Source organism: Hypomesus transpacificus, chromosome 9, assembly GCF_021917145.1.
Source record: "Hypomesus transpacificus isolate Combined female chromosome 9, fHypTra1, whole genome shotgun sequence".
Classification (NCBI taxonomy): domain Eukaryota; kingdom Metazoa; phylum Chordata; class Actinopteri; order Osmeriformes; family Osmeridae; genus Hypomesus; species Hypomesus transpacificus.
This window is the reverse complement of record NC_061068.1, coordinates 9,613,234-9,629,789: the sequence shown is the minus strand read 5'-3', so window position 1 is coordinate 9,629,789 and position 16,556 is coordinate 9,613,234. Positions and strand designations below refer to the sequence as shown.

Below are 16,556 nucleotides of genomic sequence, written 5' to 3'. Positions count from 1 at the left end.
GGTCAAACGAATGCGTCAATCTATTTGCAGAGGGGGTGAGCATTGATGGAACAGCAAAATAGAAACCGAAGGCTCAAAGTACAAACTTTCCAAGAAATGACGTTGTGAAACTTAACTGATGTGACGTATGAAAACGAAAAGTACCACTTGTGGCGCTGGTTCTTAAAACAATTATTGTTTTTAAATACTTTTTTTAAATTTTATTTCACAATACATTGTATTCAACACCAAGAGACATGATAATCAAATACAGTTAACGTTAAATTGTAGCAGGTAAAACATTTGAACAGAATTTACTGTATTAGTCATAACATGGCAACTGAAAACACACGCCATTATTGCTGATCAATTACTTCTCTTTTGTAACCACCCACTAACAAACTATAAACAACACAGGTCACTATGGAAAATAATCATATTTTGTTGCACTTACACTGCCCAACAATAATCAAAAAACACAGATTTGAAGATGAAGATATTGGTTTAGGAATACATTCTAAAGTAGCCTACAAATAAACCTACATTTATAATGACTTCATGCAAAGATATTTTCAGGCCAAAGTCAGTTCCATGCAGACTAAAGAAAAACAAAAAATGGATGACAAAAATGTGCCAATAAATTGATACCTGCAAATACCCAGTGTTTATATTGCTTTACGAATATTGCTTGCTGAATATAATAAAATATATCATTACTAATATAAAGCATCCTATGAATATTCCTTATTGATAATAAAAAACAACATTGAAGTAATATTGAAACAATAGTCCCTGCTGTTTGAATTATGAGGTGGATAAGAGTAAGTCTGACCTGACCAGTAGAGGTGAGCGGGTGGGGATTGGGTTCGGGGGAGGACAGACAGAACAGAGAGGAGGGAAAGGGTCAGGGTCGGATTTTGAGGGGGGTTATTCAGGGTGTTTCTAAAGCCCCTTCATCCTTTAATCAGATCAAAGCCAGATTTGTTTCTGATTAATCCAACCCCTGCTATTTTTTTAAATGCGAACATAGCCCTTTTCCCATATGACTTTTGGCCAGTAGAACATAGATAGTAAAGGTGGATAAATCAGGATCAGATCTGCAGCTGCATGTTCTGGTCCTGGATTTATTGCATGGTGATGACTCCCTCCTCCCAGCTGTACTGGTTGACCATCAAGTCATCCTCCTCGTGCTTCATGGAGCTCAGTAGGTATTTGATCCCTGCCTTCACTCCCGTCTTTACTCCCGCTCCCAGGGCATAGCCTGCCACCCCTGCTGTGCCCCCCGTCACCGCCATGAGGGCATCGGTGCCCAAGTCTACAGCGCTCAGGATGGCTCTTTCTTTGGCTGTCTCGGAACAGTTGACAGAGGCATAGTAGACAGCTGTGCCTAAGTTGTAAAGGGTGCTTACAGCAGGGATCCACTCCACCACATTGTAAACACGTTGCTCCTGTTTGTCCACACAGTCCCTGTGGGAACTTCGCCTTGCACGCCGACCTGAGGAGGCAGATAGTGCCTCGCCTTCCTCGGAGCGACATTGTCGGATCCAGCTCTCTGAGTCAGGGTGCTCAGTCGGAACGACCCAGCTCCCTAGTTTCATCACAGCCTGGTAGTGCCCAGAGTCGAGGGCCCCACCACGGGACACACCAGCACACTGGGCCCCGAGGCTCTCACAGGCTCTTACAGCTACTTCCAGCGCCCCCACGGATCCCTCAACCATATACCCTAACAGCAAAGTACCGTTCACCTTGGTCCAGCCATAACACTGATTTACTTTCTTCCCCCACCAAGAGCTGCCTTGCCGCCTCCCAGCCTTGGCGAGCTGCTGGATATTAAACATCACTGCCTGGAGATGGCGTTCTGCCTGGACCTGTCCAACGGGTGAGGAAGGAGCGGGAGAGGCTCTGGGGCGGGGAACTCCCTTTTCCATTAGACTCTCTAATTCCAGCAGAAGCTGCTCTGTGTCCTCCACACCCAGCAGCTTATAGAGCCACAGCACCAGGGTGTGGGCCTCCCTTGGGCAGTCTGCCACCACTAGGACAGGCACCAGTGAGAGGCCAAGCAGCTCCCTGGGAAACAGGGCAGAGGATGGGTTGGAGGCTGACAGGAGTTCTTCACAGCTGGCGTTCCCCTGAATGTGGATGCGGCCCTGAAACTTTGCCCTGAAAGTGGCGAGTATGCGCTGGGCTGACTTGTCCTTGTCCTCCCACTGCACCCTATCCTCTGCATGGATTGCTTCTTCCTGCACCCCTTTTGAGAGATTAGGATGGATTTGGGAGTCCAGAAGAGACCGTTGGCTCTGTTTAGTGGTGTCCCCCTCCTCTAAGACAGGGGTGCTGGGCAGGGGACTGTTACTTAGCACTGGGGGAGGTGGCGCCCTGCAGAAAGCGTGCTGAGCCAGCAGGAGCTGCACCAGAATCAGCCACTTCATCTTATAGTGTAACATACTGCTCGATAGAGAGATTTGACACCATAAAACAACCACCTGGAAAGTACCACAGTAAAAATTGAATGGTAAGTCAAGACAAAAATATTCTTATTGTAGATAAGAATATTACATATTTAAAAATGTAAAAACAGCGTATTATTTCAAAATCAGGACCTTCATGGAAGGAGTAATGCTAGGACAATCTATTGTATTTTTCTATTACTGGCAGTAATTTTCCACTCTTTTCCTGCAAGATTACTCTTTCATTTCCGGTTTCGAGTAACGAGTATAATTTCTATGGCAAATTACGACTAAAGAGAAGTAAGATAGACAAAAATAACATTTGATTCATCATGGGATGTCATTCAAGTTTTTTAATTTACAGATTGACACATTTTTAAGATGCCATCCTTATCCAAAAATGTTATATATAATTAACTGTAAATGTTGCGTAAATTACTGATCATCAATACATACCTTAAGTTTTTGTATGGTGTGTTTCAAGCTAAGAAAAGTTGGAAAGAACTGTCACAGTCTTAACGCATGCACACAGAAATATGTTCTGTACTGGGCTTCAGAGGTCCAAAAACATTCCACAACTCTTCTATCTCTCTCTTTTCTCTCTTTTCTCTCTTTTCTCTCTTTTATCTCTCTCTCTCTCTCTCTCTCTCTCTCTCTCACTCTCTCTCTCTCTCTCTCTCTCTCTCTCTCTCTCTCTCTCTCTCTGTCTGTCTTACTCTCTCTGTCTTACTCTCTCTAACTCCCTGTTGACCTCGTTGCTCAACAGGGAGGACAAGGATGGAATATTGATTCACGTGGGGAAGGTCCATGTTTTTTCTAAAGCCTTTTTGTTTGCTCTCATGTAATCTCTCATCCTCTCTCTTTCTCGCTCTCTCTTCTACTATCTCTCTCTTTTTACCCTTGTGCAGTAGTGGTGGTCTTTGTTTTTGACCTAGATAGTTGGTCTAGTAGAAGACTTCCTTCTTGCCCCAAGCTGATTTGTATTATGGGTAAGATAAGTGTGGAGAGCCTGTGTGTGTTTTGGGAGGAATAACGTACTGAATCTCCTCGTTGACTTGCTCATAATAGGAAGATTAAAATGAATCAAAGAAAACATGACAAACCAGACAGTTCTGCTTGTTTTCAAAAACAGCCATGACTTTCTTCCTACAGTATGGTCACCTCTTACGTAACATCCCTGTTCATAGGAACAAGAATCCTTTGTAATAATAATAATGCTTTATTTATATAGCACATTTCATGCAAGAATTGTAGCTCAGTGTGCTTTACATAAAATCTATAAAAACGAACATAACATTGTGTCGAATGTTATTAAAATATGGAAGTCCTCTCTTTTCTCCAGAAATCAAATTCACCCTATCAAAGCAGTCCAAAAAAGGAAAAATAACTGTGCCTTGAGGAGGCTACCATAGTGTGTGTGTGCATGTGTCTGTGTGTTTTTTATTTTGACTCTATTTTGGAATTAGGGAAGAAGTGTTAAATACTGTGTCTGAAATAGATAAAAGATATAGACTGACCAAAAACAATATAACTCAGTATAGCTCACCATAATGGTTTCTCACTATCAATCTCACTTAAAAAAGGCAAATAAAAAGAGTTACACAACATGTTTGGGTCACTCTGGTCCTCTCGTCTGAAGTTGACTGCACTTTGAACAAAGCTTCTCCCCAATTGCTGTTCCCATAAGGATGACAACTGGTGTACAGTAAGATCAATCACGCAGAAACACAAGTTTTGGATTAAATGTTATTACAAAATATGAATATGATGTAATTGCTGTACCATTTACAAACACCAAAAGGCGCCATTTCACCGTGAGTGATTTGGAAGGAGTACAGTGAACTACAGAGCGGTTTTGTTTGTTGAGCCAAATATCCAGCAGAGATTTGACCCCTGAGTACGTGGGGGTTTGGCAGATACTCCTACTCAGCAGCTGAGACAATAAAGGCCCTGACACACCGATCAACACTTCCAAGCAGTAACTGTATGTCGTATCATCTGTCACTTTGACACTGGTGTTTGACCCCCTAATGCCATTGTGAAGTAAAAAATGTAATGACTTTTGTAATCCCACTGTGGAGAATTGCAAAAATGTCATAGATATTTAACCTTTTTTGGTCCCTGAGCAGGGTTTGGCAGTTGGTGTGTTCGATTAATGTCATGGGTGTATTTCCAACACTAAAGAAAACTCCCATACATAAAGTGTGTAATACTAATCCATAGCAAATGTGCTACCTCTAGACTAGATCTACTGTAGCCCCTTGAAAGCAATCCAGGGCATAAAGAAGAGTCTGATCCATCCATCATCATCTGCATATCTGGGGCTGGCAGCAGGCTAAGCAGGGTATCCCAGACACTCCTCTCCCAAACAACGCTTTTAAGGGAATCCCAAACTGTTTCCAGGCCAGATTAAATAAATAATCCTTCCAGCGAGTTCCGGGTCAACCCTGGGTGCTCCTCTCAGTTGGACTTGCCCAGAAAAGTACTTGCCCTTCTTGGAGTCTCTGGGTGGCGTCCTGGAGGGGTTCCATCCGGGGACTTTATTTTTCTGCTGGGAGACTTCAATGCTCACCTGGGGTATGATGGAGAAACCTAGAAAGGGGTAATTGGGGGGAAATCATTTGCCTTATCTGAACTCGAGGAGGATGATTTTTTTTTTCAAATGTGGATCTATATTGCCACAGAGAATGCAATTGTTCATAGTCAACAGCCTGGCATGCTAGTTCCTGACTGAATTTAGTGCCAGGCTACATTACCTATGAGTATACGTAAGATGCAACAGATCTTTCTCATCCACATTTAACATTCTCAGCGAGAATATTTCTGAAGTAGTAGAATGATATCCATGAGTCTTTCCACTCAGTTGATAGAAAAATCCCGGCTATGAGGTAACTTCTAACATTGACCATTATGGGCTGCAGCCTACCCTGTTATTGAATAACAATGTAGCCGGAGTGAAGGTGTGCAGTGCTACAGCATTATCATCCAAAGCAGTATACAAAAAGTGCATGTTGTAAGGGCAGCATATAATGAAGGACCACAAAGGCACAGTATTTCAGTGATTGTCTGTATTTCTACAAGACAGTGCAAAAACGACATCATTTCAACTGGGGATTGAAATGATTATTTTGATGATAGGACAGTGCACAATAACAACACTAATGTGTGATTGATTCATTATCCCACGCAGCATACAGACACATACACACGGAATGTTTGAACAAACATTGCATGTTGCATGTTGCATGAAGTTGTCTTTTGACTGATGACAAAATCATTTGTCTATTTAGTTACTTCCTGAGGACTAAAACAATTTAGAGAGACAAAATGAGAAGTATGAATCATCTGTCATCTGTGACTAAATAAATCCCTACCTCTCCCCAAACATTCACACACTTACAGTCATACTCCCTCTCCCACTCACACATGCGCACACAAATACGCACATATACAGCACACATGCACAAGGTAATGACAGTGTAAAACAAAATGATTTCCCCTGTGAAGGCTGTCTCTCCCTGAGGCCAAAGTTGATGCCTGATTCGGGAAAATGGCCAGCTTTTCGAAGTAGGGGACTGAGATAAGATGCTCATTCTGGTCACAATATTGCAGCTCATTATTACACTCATTATCAGCTTCTTGTGCATTCCATTAACCTCTTTCAACCAACCAAGTGTAATGGTAATAATATTCTATACATCTATAGAATTACAAGACACAGACACCTGCACAACTCTGTCTCCTATTATTCATCATCAGGGTGACATGGCCAGAGATGCCAGTAGTTTAAGGTGTCGTGTCCTGGTGATTTATTCCACATGAAAGAGAACTAATAAAGTAAACTAAGATGAGGATCTCTGTGGATCATGCACACTAACAAGAAAACAATCACACACATTCATAACACTAACACAAATCAATTTACTTAGACTTGCTCTTCCTCACACACACAGAAGGAGAGAAGTGAAAAACCATTCAACATAAATGAATCCATTGTGAGAGTATACTGTATGCATGTGCTTGTATCCATAATTTGTATTCAGTAAATGGAAGGACTAGCAAACAATATACATGTAATGATCATTTCTGGAAACTATCTTAGCCCTAATGGGTAAATGTATTAAAACTAATATACTCCAAGACATTAAGTTGTAATTTTGTTAGGGGAGAAAAAAAGGTGATTATGGATAGTTCTTGTCAGCTGAGTAAAGGCGGTGAGAGTAGACTGGTCATCCATCCTGTGAGTGTGTGGGAGTATTTCTGCTCCAAGTTACGTCTGACATCCTGGTGTTGACAAGAAAAATACACAAGAGCCAGCCCAGTCCACAGGAAGTCAGATCAAGCCACTGCATGGACGAACAAGAAAAAAAAAGCCTACACTTGCTCAAAGATCTCTCATTTCTTACTGAGAAAGGGAATATTTGCTGTTTGCCTTTGTTCCCTCTAGTTTGTCTCTCACACATCTCACACACACTCACACTGGTCTCATAGACCAGCATCCCTTCTGTTGTCCCCTTTGAGAAAAACTCAACCAGTTGTCAAACTGTTGATATTCTTGAATAGTGAATCACTTAGAGTGCATCTCCAACTAAATGTTTGTACACTTCCAGTAGATTATTCCTGTTGTGTCGGGACACATTGTACAATCTCAGCTTTGAACAATCATAATGAGTCCCCCATCTTGCATGTCTATCAGACTTCAAAAAGTATTGAGAGGATTCCTGGTAGAGGTCATTTTAGCACCATTGAAGGCAGCCGCTGAAGTAATAAAAGTGTCTAATTATATTTTGTATTGGACCTAAGTGACTGTTACATAAATACTTACAGTCCAATAAACCTCAGACGATTGTCTTGCCTCTCAGATACATTTGAAAGACAACTTTGATACATGGTCAGTAAACGACTAGGAAAAGGGAGACATGGTATAGATTACTACATGAGATCGTTTTTATTTATGCCTTTGCCCTAATACATACACTGAACATTGTCCTATCTGCCAAATTATCTAAAAAAACCCCACCTCTGTAAGTCAGCATAAAGAGGAAACATGTTGAACACAAACACACGCACACACACACACACACACACTATTCATCTTGTCATGTCATGGTCACCTTGCCATTCACACTCTTGTATGTGAGGATTGCAAGATAAGATATTGTAAGATAATAATGTCTTCATGATAATATAATAATACACTGGTATTTTTCATATAAATATATGTTCTCAATTTCACAGCATGCTGCCAATCTTCGACTGAACATAATGAGACAGCCAAATTGAACTATTTAAAGGCGCTTTCACTTATTCATCTGATAACACCGCGCTTTATCCATATATTTCAACTCTTGTGTGATCACACCATCATCAATAATGGGGATCGCCTAAGTGAAACATTTTTCTACGTATTATACGATATGATTAAACAAAGATGAGAGACTCACATCAGCTTCCAACTGATATCTACTACCGGTGCTCAATTCCGAAAGTATGCATAACTTGCATTTACGATTCGATATATTATTTAAAGCAGTTTGATAAGAGGATAGAGGGAGAGAAGATGCGCGCAGGCGTTGGAGAGGTTGAGTCACGTGTATTTTATACGAGCCTATAAAAAAATTGGGGGTATATTAAAGGAGTGTTTGGGGTCGACGTTGTCAGTGAACAGTTTTCCATAGATAAAGACTCACTGGACAAGGTGGTCACGCAGTGGACCTTTTCTCATCATCGATGCAATATTAATCAATAACAACAGGTAAATTAAACATAATTAATGTGAATTTTCTTCATTTAAATAACCGATACATTAAATAAATGTATCTTAGTTATCTATATGTATATAATGTGCTCGACTCTTGATGGGAGATGTTTTATATGCCCCTCACAGTTATGGCTGGACAGGTGCTTATGGTTCAGACTGAAAACTTTTGAGCAATAAAAAATCATGACAATTACTCCGAATATCATGATGACTGCATGATGCCGGTAAATCAATAATGGTAGACTAAATTACAATTTCGCTCAATATTGATTTACATTCTCGGTTTCAGAAAGTTAAGCTGCTAGATCACGTGAAATAAACAGGAATGTTTGGAAATTGTTGGGCGCTGGCATTAGTGTCATTCCTGATGGTCCTTGCCTCCGGGCCGACGGTGTCCTGGTGTCAGGAGGTATGGCTAACATATCTACAGTTTGTTCAAATTCAGTTCACGGGTTAGCTAGTCAAAATATTTAAATGCAGGTGCACAGAAAAATTTAGCCCACTTTGTATTTTTACATAATACCTGAAGATGTAGCCTATGTGTTGAGTCTATTTGATTTTTTGTTTTGTTTTATTCTTTCCCAGCTCTCGCAGAACAGCCCAACCTTCCTCAACAGGGAGCTCACAAATCTAAAAAGGTTCAGTGACATAGACTATGACAGCTTTGTAGGACTGATGGGCAGGAGATATGCAGGTGAGTATTTTTGTTGTTGTTGAGATAGTCCTGTTAGTCTGTCTGTCTGCTGATGCTTTTTTTATAATATAGTCTTCATCATTAAAATGAGCTTAACCTCAATAATAAAGCATTGGGCACACAGAAAATTGCAATGTTTTAAGAAGCGAATCTGAATCAACCTGAACCGAACAATCAAATTAACATTTAACATAATCTATTACACAATTTTTTATTTTATTTTTTAAATACAATTGTCTTCTGTAGGAGACATGCATGATGTCTTTGTTGGTCTGTTCGGGCGCAGGAGTCCTGAGACAGGTGAGTTGGAGATATTCTGAACATAGTTTGCCCTCTACTGGCACAAAGTGTAATTAGTCAAAGTTCACTGGCCTGCAGCCTCCCGCCTCATGGCCTCATGCCCTCATGCCCTCCCGTCTCAGGGCATGAGACGGGAGGCTGCAGGCTGCAGCCATACCCATCTCAGTCAACTGGGCTTTAACCCAAAACGTGGTGAAATGTAACGTATTTGACCGTTGTATCTTTTTAGTTCCTCGGCCATTGCAGAATGTCGGATATCCGCAGCCAGCAGGAGGCTTTTTCATCCATAAAGGGAGATTAAGGTAAAAAGACAATCCATAAACACATAATATAGGCTATTGTCAACCTGCCATCTCCATGCCCATAAAAAAAACACAGTATTTTAATTACAGATTATTATATAATCCTTTATTTGTCCCGTAGTGGGAAAATTGCAGTTTGCAACAGCAGCAGGGTACAGTACAGCACTCAGAATAAAATGTATTTGTTCTCTCTCTGCTTAGGTTACAACGCAACGCATAGGAAGGATCCTATTTCCCCACCTTTAACTGCAGCTCTGCTATAAGCAACCAGTGATATACAGTTGATTCATTCTATGTTGCACTTCAAGGCTTTTTACCCATGCAAATGTACCCTCATTTGTAGTGTACCAATGAGTGATTTCAAGATGATGTATTAACTAAATGTGTTCCATTGAATTTGTGTGTGAGAATATGCCTTTGGCAACTTTAGGGACCAGTACTACATGGAAATGACCCAGTTGATCAGTTCGCACTACCCCCGTTAAGGAGGGGGTGCGAGCCGTGGGTGCGAGCAAGGGGCACTAACACAATGTTACCGTTTCAGAAGGGGCATGTATTAGCCATGGCAAACAAAACAGTTGTGAGAAGGGGCTGGATGGGACCAAAACAACGAAAAGAAAATACAGCAAAGCCAGCATCCCCTTACCTGGCCAATACTTAATGGCGTTCGAGCAGAACGCCAAGATACAGGGTGAGGTTCACTCAGATCTAACCTGGAGCCTGTTCCATAAAGGCCGCTCAAAAAAGCTACACTTAAAGTCCTAAACCAGACCAAAAAAATGACACGCCATGATTGACGTCGTGAACGATAGGCTAAGTAGGTCGAGGACCTTTATTGACCTTCGTTGATAAAAAAACAAGAGACTTTTTTGACATCGTTTAAAATAAATAGCCTACTATTAATCAAAACATTACCCAGTAGCCTAACTTTTTAACATGGGTTTTGTGTCGGGGAGATGGCGGATTTAGGTTCGTTTTGCAATTGTAGGCTACTGTTAACAATTATATTGCTATGATAATTATACTCGGATCATTTAGATTGAGATGCCTAAACATTTGAAATCACAAACTACATCCGTACATTTAGCTAACGGCTATGGTGCGTAGCCTATCAAAGCATTGTTCAGCATTAGGCTAAATGTTGTAGCCTATGTAGGCTATTACGTTGATTTTCTATCAATGTTGAACATATTGAACTGATAATAAGAAAATGAGAATATACGTGGTAAATCATCGTCTTCCCGTTGGATCAGTGTTACAGGAACCTCTGGTTAAGCACCAAGTAACGCTAAGCCTGACAGTTAGTCTGACCCTGACCAGACTAGTTTTGCAGCCTAAGTTGCCATAGTAACCTAGTTGGAACTACGTTGAGCTAGATTTATGGAACCGAATGAACAAGAAATGAGTCCGACTAACTGACATAAGTCTGGCTTATTCGGTAAACTCGCTTTATGGAACAGGCCTCTGGTCTCTCTGGTTTCCACAATGTTGCAAAACAAAACCCTCACACACAGAGAGCAACTAAACACACAAAGAGAGACCTCATACAAAACAAACAGTAGCACAGATATAAAGCTGAAGGGATGATGGGATTGGATGATGGGAACAGGAACAAGCTGAATTTGATACCCGGATGGAGGAGTCAGGGATGAGTGGCAATGAGGGTCATTGGTGCCATCTGTACAGAAGACACACAGAGATCAAACAAACACATGACAGGACTGGGGGACGTAACACAGTGAAGTGGATCAATGTGTTCTTGGTTGGAGGGATGGTAAATGCATTATTTGTGCAATATTCTGTAGTTTACAGTACTACCCTTAATCAGATCAGGATCAATATGAAAATGCTATGACAAAAGTTATGGGTGACATTTCTGTTGACAAAAAAGGATACAAATGTTTAATTGTACAGTAAAATATTTATTTATTATGTTCATTAAATTACTTTTATTGATTTAACAGAAACAGTCTACCTTGATCATACATTTGGCTGTTAACTACCCCTGTGCTCAACTTGTCAGGAAATAATAACGTAGGCATCAATTTCAGAAGCCCAAGACGTAATGAGTAACTGTGAAATGTCATAATTACGCCTCACACGATTAAAAACTGGTGACTGATCATACACAATTTAATTAAAGTTAGTCTGTAAAAAGCTAGTCTGCTAACAAATTGGTGCAGACTACAATGTGTTATAAGACATTCCACTGCCAATCACTGGCAGATAAACCGTTGCTTGTGTACTTACAATAGTATCCTAAACATACAATGTAAACATTTGCAAAAGACACACAAGGCATTTTATTTGACATAAGTCCCGTTTGACTTGAAGATAGAGGTAAAGTATATGGGAGAGGAATGGAGGGATATAACATTGTCATATAATGCATACAGTACATTTATTTACGTCAAATGAATCTGTGACATCAACCTTTACCATCCCCTACTAGACACAAATTTAAGAATATATCCAAATAATAATCAAAAAAAACATTAATCCAGTTTTGGTTTTAAAGCAGTACATAAAGTAATTTAGGGGATTACATTTGGTTAAAACTTAGTGGTGATAATAAATTCAACGAGCATGTTGCAATAAAAGTATTCCATAATACCTAGCTTTATAAATGTTAGTACACGACTGTTGATGTAGTATGTAGTATTTTGTGCAATACCAGTTTAAGACAGTTTCAACTTGGACTTGAGCATTTTTTTATGCCGTTTATAGGCCTATTACTTTATAACTTTGCAGCAACATATTACAAAGCATACAGTAGGTAACTTTGGTAGTATGCATCTTTATGCATGTTGTTTTACCATCACCACTAAACATAACATATGCATAAATTAGTATGCATTTAAACAGAAACATAAGATTAAAACATCACTTGAATCTGGAAAAACGCATTAGATGATTCAACACATGAATAAAACTAGAAAATGACTTTTGAAGGCTAGAGATTGTTTGTCATGCATAACCTCACAAAGCAGTCCAAATGTGACTCTTGTGGCCCAAATACTTCAAAGGTCTTCATGCTGTCAGTCTGAACAAGATGCCACCTATATGAATATAATCAAATCATTGTTCATCCTCAAACTGTCACAGTGCAAAGTCAAATGTGCAGCAGAACCATGCCATACAATCAATTCACAAGGCACAAGCCAAAACTCTTAAATCAGAAAATCTCAGGTGAGAGACACTCTCACACCTTTTCAACAGCTGTAGGGCTTACATAGCTAAAGAGAATGCACGTCTTTGGGGTTGAAATGCAAGTCCAGTTTAGTAAATTCTCCCAACAGGTTATGTGAATGCACCCACACAGAAAGGAGTGGTTTAACAGGTTGTTACATCCTCAAAAAGCCAATACATGTCCTGGTGAACTCTAAAGGTGCTTATGTTTTCATTCAAATAAAGTGTCTCATGACAGTGGTTAAAAAAAAAGTTTACAAAAAAATTAAGTCGGAAACTGACATTTTGGGAAATTCTGGTTGTCATTTTGACATTTTGTTGCAAACTCTGACTTTTGGTCTTCAAGTAGCAAAAGTGACTGTTGAATTCAGCTGTCAGCAGCTGTCTCAGGTACACTGCACGTTTTGTTCCTTGTAAAAATGGGACTGGAAAGAAAGCACTGGATTTAGGGTTGTCGTTGCTCTTTTTGAAGTTTAATAAATATCAAATGCTTAGCACTATTTACATATCAACCAAGTTCAATGGGATTCCACAACCCCATACACAATATAAATTATTGATTATTCCTTCCATACCAGAATACGTCAAGGCCGCACCTACACTTGCGCACAAATATTTGAAATCTCTCCCATGCAGTATCCATTACATAATACGCATGACAAAAGGCTGCTATGTCGTTACATCTTTTGGGGCATCAGGAAGGGCATTTGCCACAGCAGCAGGAAGCACACCCGCTTGTTTCATGTCTGTCAGGTCGTGCCCCCCTTTTCTTTCCTTCTCTGGAGAGGGCAGATCTTTGGAGTCTCTGACCTCTGCACCCTCCCAGATTCCTTCAGAGCCCTGCGTCCTGTATCCCAGTGGGGCTGGGGGCTGGTAGCGGTATCTGTAGCCAAAAGCTCGGAGGTGGTAGATATAGTACTCCATCAAGTACATGAGAGATGGATCCACATAGTGGAAAGACACCGAAAGATCCGAGCAGCAATTGGGGCCCTGTAAGGGAGCACAAATTAACACTGAAAACAAGAAAAGTCACCCAAAACAATGGATAACTACAGTCAATTTTGCAAACTTTGTGAATTTCTTTTAAATTTTCCCTACGGGCTTTCCAGCAAGTTTAACTGGTTTAACAACCAATCCTTTAACAGACCAATAATGAGCAGCCTTCAAAGATTCCATTATGTACCAAGTAAATATTTCTACTGAAAACAAGCCAACCCCAAACTCCTGCATTGCCAGTACTTGCCTCTGAGATGGGGTAGTAGCAGTAGCTCCAGTACCAGAAGCTCTTAGGGAACTTGGCGGTGAGATGCTGCTCAGGGATGAAGGGGTGAAAGGTTTCCCTTAGGATAGTGTCTCTGGAATCCCCTGCCTGTACCCCCACCTTCTCCATACACTGCCCCATGGCAAGGTCCTCCACTGGAGTGGTGTGAGTGCAAACCTTATCTCTGAAGCCCCCTACAAACCGCTTCAGGGCCTCTTTGCTCAGCACGTAGCCTGCGCCACCGCTCATATAGCCCTGCTTGGTGTAGGGCTTGAACCTGCGACCAAAGTAAACCGGTTCCTCAGGCGTGTGGTTGGCCAGCACCCAACGAAGGTTGTCCACAATTACGTAAGTGTCGTCATCAGCCTTGAGGAACCAGTCTGCCTCGTGGGCATGGTGCTCGTAGGCATAATGGAAGGCGCGAATGGTTTTCCAGTAGAGCTGGTCACGGCCCTCCTGAGTACCCAGCCCCACTGTGGGAAAGTCAGGATCGTCTACTGAGCTCATGAAAACCACAACGTTACAGTGGCGGCTCCAGGTGGCCTTGACATGGCGAGCTTTCGTCTGCAGGTTTTTTGGTCCAGTCATCACCCAGCACAAGATGCGGACCTTCTGGTACAGCTCGTCTGCCACGCGGCTGTCCTCACCTGACAAGTTATGACATTCATACAACATAAATATGTTTTTTACTTTTCACCTACTCCAGACAATTTAACTTTAACTCTTGTTTTACAACACAATTTTACATTCACATTGTGATGGTGGTAATATATAAGGTAACCAAAATGGGACACACTTAAACAAAGGTCACCTTTTTACTATTGTACCAGAATGATAAGAGAAGAAAGTACCCTAATCTGCCTACACGAATGTTAACAACAGTAATAACAACCGTCAGAGTATGACAATGTCAATAATGATAAAGGCAGCACATATGAATAAATAGATTTGGCAATGACGGCCAGTCTAGATAGAAATTGAACTGTAACTACCTTTGTGGTGAGGGTGATTTAGGTTGAACAGAGCCGATCTTTCCTTCTTCCAGTTTTTTCTCTCCTCGTCCAAAGCATGCTGCTCTCCTGCAATCTTCTCAAGTCCATCGGGTTGACGTGTCTGAAAACTCGTTTCGAACCACACCTGGCGCAGGAACACATAGAGCGTGCAGGTTCCCACCAGAAAGCCCAAATAGAAGGAGCACCTTGAGCTCAGGGCCTTCATGCTGAACTCAACGAGTCTCACTCAAATTCTCTAAGAAAGCTGAGGAAGAAGTAACAAGGGCTCCTAGTTAGCAAGGAACTGAAAATTGGCGGAGAGCTTGAGCTAGCTTGTTAACTAACACACGAACAAGCTTGGTCTACGTGATCGTAAGGAGGAGTCAGCAGATATGCAATGAAGCTGACTTAAGATTTCAAAACAACTTATTCAGTCATTATCTAAGGTAGTTGCCAAGATCAAATAGAATTGTATTAGGGGGATAATGGACGGTAGGCTGTTTCTTCCAATTTGGGTTGCTTAGTTTTCATATTTGCTGGACAAGGCTAAGCTAGCTTTCTGTCGGCTATTTATCAGCGTCAAACACGAAATTGAGCTAATATGTATCAATTAAACTTTCTAATTTTTAAATGAACAAGTTAAGAAAGGAAATTCTTTCATGGGAAGCCAGTAGTATTAGTTTAGTGGTCACTTACCCGGCACTATCTGAACTCCATTTTCGACTTGTCATGGGAAAAGTTACTCTCAGCTGTGACACAGTGGGGTTTGACACATGATTAAAATCTAAAATGCAGCTTACTTGTTAGCTACTGTACCATGTTTACAAAAATACAGCAAGTGAAATGATTGTATTTGCTAAATGATCAAAAACAGTACGACAGTGAGCGTGAGCTAGTCAAACCCTACTAAACATATCGTAGCCGTGGTGGTACTAACCGTAAAACCATGATAATTTAGCAAGCTACTCAGGTTACTGTTCTAGCTAGCTCTAGCAACTACAAGGCTAGCAAGTACTAGCACTAGCACCCAGTCAGCGTACGTAGACTAGCTCAAGTCAAAGAAGCAGTATTCAAATCACAATGGCCCAGCCAGCTTGATTACGGCTAATTTGGTTATTCAGCTGTTTGAAACTAACGCGCATATTATCCCATATTCAATCAAACTCGGCGATTGCTGCAAAAATGTGAAGTAGTTAGACTAGCTAGCTGCGAGACACGGCAGTATTCCCGGAAATGCTTTTGATTGGTTATTTCATTTCAGCGTAGTTGCTGAGCTTGACTGGTTAGTGCTACCTCCTAACGCCAGAAACCCGAAATCCAATCCACATGTAATCATACCCCCTTCCTTAATTTATGTCCGTATTGATTGACCATGAGTAAATATTCTACAAACTTTCTGGAAAATACTTAGCATGCGTAGGAGCTTTCCTGACACGTAGCCTACACAAGTTGGAATGTAAAGATGAATTCTACAGTACACCCACACATTGTAATGCCACGATGCAACAAATAGCATTACATTTCATGTAAAATGCCTTGTCAATGTGTGGTCTTTTTTTAAATAAGGGCCATAAAAAGACAACCCTTTAAGGCAGCTTGTCACAATGTGACTGGTTCTCCATGCACTGTTC

General features: G+C 40.9%; 3 protein-coding genes across 5 annotated transcripts; 1 reads left to right on the top strand and 2 right to left on the bottom strand.

Moving 5' to 3' along the window:
* Positions 1-121: 121 nt before the first annotated feature.
* On the bottom strand, positions 122-2,423 carry apof (apolipoprotein F). Its single transcript, XM_047024812.1, has one exon. The coding sequence runs from the start codon at positions 2,421-2,423 to the stop codon at positions 1,104-1,106; it is 1,320 nt and encodes a 439-aa protein (XP_046880768.1). The 3' UTR covers positions 122-1,103.
* Positions 2,202-11,328, top strand: tac3b (tachykinin precursor 3b). 2 transcript variants are annotated; one of them, XM_047024817.1, is made up of 6 exons: positions 2,202-2,491; positions 8,477-8,596; positions 8,773-8,881; positions 9,128-9,181; positions 9,411-9,483; positions 9,685-11,328. In XM_047024817.1, exons 2-6 carry the CDS (start codon positions 8,513-8,515, stop codon positions 9,701-9,703), a joined length of 339 nt encoding a protein of 112 aa, XP_046880773.1. In that variant the 5' UTR covers positions 2,202-2,491; positions 8,477-8,512; the 3' UTR covers positions 9,704-11,328. The 2 variants fall into 2 exon arrangements, with proteins under 2 accessions (XP_046880773.1, XP_046880772.1); XM_047024816.1 differs by lacking the exon at positions 2,202-2,491 and adding an exon at positions 8,083-8,181.
* A 56-nt stretch (positions 11,329-11,384) lies between these two features.
* c1galt1b (core 1 synthase, glycoprotein-N-acetylgalactosamine 3-beta-galactosyltransferase, 1b) lies at positions 11,385-16,178 on the bottom strand. Of its 2 annotated transcripts, XM_047025662.1 has the most exons (5): positions 15,863-16,171; positions 15,622-15,674; positions 14,926-15,190; positions 13,916-14,580; positions 11,385-13,662 (listed from the first exon to the last, which is right to left on the bottom strand). In XM_047025662.1, exons 3-5 carry the CDS (start codon positions 15,149-15,151, stop codon positions 13,342-13,344), a joined length of 1,212 nt encoding a protein of 403 aa, XP_046881618.1. In that variant the 5' UTR covers positions 15,152-15,190; positions 15,622-15,674; positions 15,863-16,171; the 3' UTR covers positions 11,385-13,341. The 2 variants fall into 2 exon arrangements, with proteins under 2 accessions (XP_046881618.1, XP_046881617.1); XM_047025661.1 differs by having other exon boundaries at positions 15,622-16,178.
* Positions 16,179-16,556: the final 378 nt, after the last annotated feature.

Coding starts and splice junctions, on each gene's coding strand:
- apof (XM_047024812.1), bottom strand. CDS start 2,423: ATGTTACACTATAAGATGAAGTGGCTGATTCTGGTGCAGCTCCTGCTG.
- tac3b (XM_047024817.1), top strand. CDS start 8,513: ATGTTTGGAAATTGTTGGGCGCTGGCATTAGTGTCATTCCTGATGGTC. Junction 8,882..9,127: donor GATGGGCAGGAGATATGCAG/GTGAGTATTTTT, acceptor TGTCTTCTGTAG/GAGACATGCATGATGTCTTT. Junction 9,182..9,410: donor GCGCAGGAGTCCTGAGACAG/GTGAGTTGGAGA, acceptor GTATCTTTTTAG/TTCCTCGGCCATTGCAGAAT.
- c1galt1b (XM_047025661.1), bottom strand. CDS start 15,151: ATGAAGGCCCTGAGCTCAAGGTGCTCCTTCTATTTGGGCTTTCTGGTG. Junction 14,581..14,925: donor AAATCACCCTCACCACAAAG/GTAGTTACAGTT, acceptor ATAACTTGTCAG/GTGAGGACAGCCGCGTGGCA. Junction 13,663..13,915: donor GCTACTACCCCATCTCAGAG/GCAAGTACTGGC, acceptor GCTCCCTTACAG/GGCCCCAATTGCTGCTCGGA.